This window comes from Ranitomeya imitator, chromosome 1 (genome assembly GCF_032444005.1).
Source record: "Ranitomeya imitator isolate aRanImi1 chromosome 1, aRanImi1.pri, whole genome shotgun sequence".
Taxonomy (NCBI): domain Eukaryota; kingdom Metazoa; phylum Chordata; class Amphibia; order Anura; family Dendrobatidae; genus Ranitomeya; species Ranitomeya imitator.
In genome coordinates, this window is record NC_091282.1 from 360,508,430 (window position 1) to 360,514,429 (window position 6,000).

The window sequence follows — 6,000 nt, forward strand, 5'->3', positions numbered from 1 at the left end:
GGCCCCCCGAGGAAGCCCCCACAAAACGCGCGTCGGGGCTGTCTGCACCTGACCCCGTGTGGAGACTATGGGTAAGAATGGGTGAATGCTCTACAGTGATATACTTGCTTTCTAGTTTAAACAATGTATGGGGGCATTGAATGAACGATTAGATCAAGTTAAGCACTAGCACTTTACTTTTATTGCTGCAACCCATTCACCTTATTGATATATATAATATGTAAAAGGGGTACAGGCGCTTCAACAGTGTTCCATTTTATCCAGCTTTTGTCATTCATTATGTTTTGTAGTTATACATTGGCAGTTTTAAAGATGTGATAAATAAAATTTGTTACTGTTTTGGACAAATAGTCTCTCGTCTTTCCTCTTGGTGGTATTTTTTTTGGGACTAGCCTGTGAGTTGTGATTTTAGAGCTGCCGTCTGACTGTAATAAAACAACCGTATGCTTTTTGCAGTTACCCATTTGTATTGCAAAGTGCAGTCTGCTGTGCTTTCCTGTACAGTTGAATAATTGTTATACAGACTAATATCAGCAATAAAGATGCCAAAATAACACTTTTTTGCCTTTGTCTGATGAATGAGGTCTATGTGATCATATACCGGAATTTTTTTTTTTCCAGCATGCACTTTAAACATTATGCAGAGGCAAAGCCACCTCATAAAGCTGCATCAAAGAGCACAGTTTTGGCTAGCGGCACAATGATGCCGCTGGTTAGAGCTATTGATCAAGTAGGACCTTACTGCCCCATTGCTAGCAGGAAACCTGGAGACTAGGGAATTGTGCTCTCCAGTAGACAAGATAGGAAAATCACTGTAAGGGCGTAGACAGACAGACAGTCGTATTTCTCGTGCGAAGATCACATCACAGTGCACAGACTGGCCGGCACCTCTCCTGGCATGAGTGTGACAGCGTGATCTATTTTTATGCAGCTGTCACGCTCAGGTTAGGAGAGCCTACGGTCAGTCCGAGGATTGCGATGCAATCCTCGCAAGAGTTATACGGCCGTCTGCGTCCCAACACAACTAACAACTCAACAATGTACACAGGTGTTACATTACACAGTACATGTAGACAGTTAAACTGGAGGGGCAGTTCCTAATGAACACTGCAGTGGTACTGTAAGTGAAGGACATGGCCTTAGTTTTATTTGCCTGTTGACGTCTAGCCCTAGCACTATAGGCAAGGAAGTGGAGTTAAGACTTTTTTTGTATATATTTTTCCATTTAATATTTCATACAAACCAAAAATGTTTTATATTTCTGCATGGGTTGCTCTATCCATACCCATGTGTATGGGAAAATCTAACAGCAGGGTGACCTGGTTCCCAATAGCAATTAGTCAGTATTCATCTATTAGGCTAGGCTCAGACTACTGTATATTCAACCAATCAGGCCCATTATGCTAATCACACTCTGATCAAGCTCTGATTAAAGTGTGATCTGATTCTCTTGGATAAGGAGGAGATGGAGAAAAAAAATCTCCATTCTGTCAGTCCATGGAAATCACACTACACTCAAATTTGATTCAAGGGCAGTTGGATGTTTCCCACGCACTCATTGACTTGCATGGATCAAACTCGGGCACACTGTGATTTTTCTCCCTGGACCTGCTTGATCTGAAGAAAAAAAAAATTGGACATGTGCACAGTCCCATAGAATAGCATGGGGATGAGTGCTATCCATCAAACCGACAGATAGCACTCATCTGATTATTACTGTCGTGAGCACGAGCCCTTATAGCTGTCCCATGAGGTTAACTCCCCACAATGAGTTTTAGTGTGTTTTTTGACGCTGTGTATTTTGCACAGCGCAAAAATGCAGCATCTCAATTCTAGCAAAGCGGATGGGATTTATAGAACTCTAAGCCCACAGTTCTTTGTTTTTTTAAATGCTGCATTATCTGACTTGCGCTTTTTGAAATCCACAAGATATTAATTTCTCTTGTGGGTATGCAATGTTTTATGTGCAAATTTTCCCCTAAGAATTGCATTAGATGCGGAAAATCTGCAAGTAAAAAAAACACATATGTGTTTAGTGCGTTTCCGCTGCAGAGACAAGCTAGAAACAAATGTGAGCCACACATGATTGTATCAATAAAGTTTTGTCAAAGGCAGATACCAGGAAGTATCAAAAACAGACCAGCTTTATTTAAAACATGTAGACTAGGAGCCCTCGCGGGCAAGGTCTTCTCTCCTCTTGTACCAGTTAGAGACTTGTATTGTTTAAGATTATTGTACTTGGACAGCACGGTGGCTCAGTGGTTAGCACTGCAGTGCTGAGTACTGGGTTCAAATCCCACCATGGACAAAGAGTTTGTATGTTCTCCCCGTCTTTGCATGGGTTTCCTCCGGGTTCTCCAGCTTCCTCCCAAGACATACTGATAGGGAATCTAGATCGTGATCCCCATTGGGGACAGCGATGATAATGTGTGCAACCTGTAAAGCGCTGCGAAATATGTTGGTACTATATAAATAAAGATATTATTATTACTTGTTTTTATTATGCATACCCCATTTCACATGTAAAGCGCCATGGAATAAATAATAATAAAACAAATCAAAAAGACAAAAATTGAAGGGTCAAAAATGCAATAAAAAGCAAAACAAAACAAAAAAAAACACCAAATACTCATTGTGGGAATGTAGTCATACAAAGTAAAAGCTGAACTTAGATGCTTGCTTTGGACCCTAGTGACTTTTCTTCTTTGGCCTTGATCATAAAATGTACAGCAATTTATTATAATGATTTCTTGCAGTAACGACGAATGTGACTTTTACACATAGTTGATCTATTTGATTGCCCGGTGGTCTCTAATACTCTTTTATCTACTATCTTTGTGTGAGACTCTGCTTCCTCAGACAGTAGACTACACATCCAGAAGGAAACAGACCTGTCTCAGGCCAGAGGTCATGTTATGCTAACTGGGTCATGGATGGAAACACCTGTTTTTGGACTCTATAGTCTTTATAGGGTCATATGTTATGAACTGAACTAGCATGCACAGACACAGGTAAACTCCATTTCTCTACATTATAAAACATTATTTTCAGTGTGTAGTGGCCAGCATAAAGGCAACATAGGAGACTCATTAATGGGAAAGCATGCAATAATGCGAGAGGTAGCACTACCGAAGTAGGAAAATGTGCTTGATCTAGAAAAGCCGAGTTACAACTCTCAATGAAGCCCTAAGGCTATGTGCACATGTTGCGGATTAGCCTTTGGAATTTCTGGTGCGGATTCTGTCTCTCCTGGCAGAAAACGCACCTGCGGATTTGTCACGTTTTTTGTGCAGATCCGCAGCGTTTTTTTGTGCGGTTTTGCTGCGGATTTTTGGCGGATTTACTGTGTTTTTTTACCCCTGTGGATTTTTATAATGGAATGGGTACAAAAACGCTGCAGACCCTTAAAAAAGAAGTGACATGCTACTTCTTTTAATCCGCAGCGTTTCTGCACCGGATTTTCCGCAAAGTGTGCACAGATTTTTTTTTCTCATTGATTTACATTGTACTGTAAATCAATTGTGGATCTGCAGCATTTCTGCACCTCAAATAACGCTGCGGATCCGCACAGAATCCACAACGTGTGCACATACCCTAATGGTAGCGAAAGACAGGCAACTCAGCTTTACCTGACACATAACAAAATCTATTCAGTATTTTTATGTTTAGTTAATTGCAGTTTCAAAATATTTTTAGAACTGATTCTGTGGAAAATAACATAGCGGTGCAATAATCTACAATCACAGGTTTATTTTCTTTTACTTTTTTTTTAGCTTATGCCTATCTGATCAAGTTCTTATCTGAGTTAGCAGAGGGCTGCGACTCATATTTTATCATATTTGCTGCCTAGCAAGCTACATTCTTTGTTTCCCACACATAGAAGAGACAATTTGGTTGGGTACCTGAATTAGATTTCTAGCTCAGGGTGTGTGTGACGAGAAATTAATCATGATTATCTGATTAAATGAAAACAAAACAAAAAAAACCCTATATTGGAACCATAGGCATTTACTATTGGGCTTATGTGTTTTGGCTGTCAAAAAATGATTCTTTTCTACATTAAGAATATACAGGGAGTAATATGTCGTAAAAGATCTATATTGATATCAATATTTTTAGCCTCTCCTTTTGTTACAGCTACTAGGCCTTTAATATTTTTCTGCCTTGTTTCACATTGCCTTACCTGTACTGAAATTGACATTGGTAGCAGACATCACTTCATTGGATGGCTGGCAGACTACATTGTAATTGTGCCTGTATTTTGTCATTGGGAACTCTCAATTATCTACAGATTCTTGGCCATTTATCACAGGCCGTAAAATCTAACTTCCTGCAGCATGTCATCTGCAATCTCATTATACAGAATCGTGGAATATGTGCTGCTTCCAGACTCTTCTCCCTCATTCTTTCTTCCCTTATTCCGGGATCTGGATTTTTAGCTCTTCCAAGCATTACTGCCAGAATATATATATATGTATATATATATATATATATATATTTATAATTTTTCCCCTAAAATCTGCTGTCATTCCAGATGCTTTATTAATTTTCCCAGTTTTCATCTACAATTCAAGTGCCTGTAAATTTCAATAAAATAGGAAGTGACAAGTGAGGTAAAAAATGCAAGTCCCCAAATGAAGAAGTGGAACGTAGAGTTAAAAATAAAACCTTTATATCGGCCAGACGCTTCACATACTTCTACATGCTGAGACTTTTTGATATATAGAATTTAAGACAACTTGGGAAAATGATGAATCCTGTTTTTTTTAATATTAAGCCCTAGGTAGCACCATTCACTTACCAGTTGTGTGCAGGCCACTCCTGGGTGATGGAGAGTCTGAATCTTCTTCACCAAAAATCAAGCGAAAATCCAGCTCCCCATCTTGGCAAATAGCTGTCCCCATTTGGAATGATGCGGTTAGTCAGGAGATGGTAAAGAATAGATAGGACTAAAATTCTAAAGTAGAATGGGCGATGGGGAGGAAAAATGTAGACAAACGGAAAAGTGAGTAAATTGCACAGAGCAGTAATGAGAAGGATAGGGGAAAGTAAACTAGAGAGGTGAGGACCAAAGTGTGGAAAAGTTGCGTGCCGTCCAACAGAAGCTGGGGACAAGGTCTAACAGTGGAAAGCAGGAACATGTGAGAGAAGAGATACAAAAGGAGAGGAACGAAGCACGTTACTGTATATACAGGAGGAATATATAAATACAGAACGGCAGACAGAGGAGGGGTGGGGGATTCCTCCTGCAGATCCCAGTATCCCCAGCTCCCCTCCTGCTCTTGTCCTCCCCACTTCTCAGCCTTTAGCATTCCTCACTCCCAGATTTTTCCCTCTGTGTTTTTTTTTTTAATGGGAAACTTATTATAGATTTTTTTTGTTTAAGGCAGGGAAAACCCAAAAAGAAGAAAGGAACTTTTCCAGCGCCGCCTCTTGACATTTGCAATTGGCTGCAGCTTGTACTGACATCATTCCAATCTTTTTTTTTTTCCTAGTCCTGGCCTCTGCTCTCTCTCCCTCTAAAAATACAGTATGTCACTGGAAGGGAAGTTTGTTTTAAAAGATCCAGGGTTTTGACAGGATGTGCAGTGGTTGGCCAGGAAGGCTCCCACCTTCCTATACCATTGGATAGGCAGATTGTCAATTGGCTAGTGGGATGCTGAGGACGGAGCTCTGCCTCCGATTATGTCCAAATCGTAGAAAGAACAATCAAGAAAAAGTGCAGACAGAACAACAACAGCGTGTGAGCTACTAACCAGCCTCTCATGAGATCACCTATGCTAGTTTTCAGTACAAGCTTTTCTCGTAAGACGTTACATAGACTTTTCTTCGACTATTTTTTCACCCTTGTCAGGAGACATTAAATACAAAGTTCCTCCTCTTGTTTTCTTCACTTCTGCCGCCTGCGGTCTACATGCTGATGAGTCTAGTCACGGGCAGCAGAGAGGCCTGGATGTTATTACTATAAAGAACCTCAGGCTGGCTCCTATCTCATCTGAT

General features: G+C 40.3%; 1 protein-coding gene across 2 annotated transcripts in view; it reads right to left on the bottom strand.

Moving 5' to 3' along the window:
* Nucleotides 1–5,529, bottom strand: part of NFATC4 (nuclear factor of activated T cells 4) — a 190,662-nt gene extending 185,133 nt beyond the window's left edge. For both annotated transcript variants that reach the window (XM_069761042.1, XM_069761051.1), the window contains exon 1: nucleotides 4,802–5,529. In XM_069761042.1, the coding sequence (XP_069617143.1) occupies nucleotides 4,802–4,904 (103 nt within the window). In that variant the 5' untranslated portion in view covers nucleotides 4,905–5,529. The remainder of the gene's footprint in view (nucleotides 1–4,801) is intronic.
* Nucleotides 5,530–6,000: the final 471 nt, after the last annotated feature.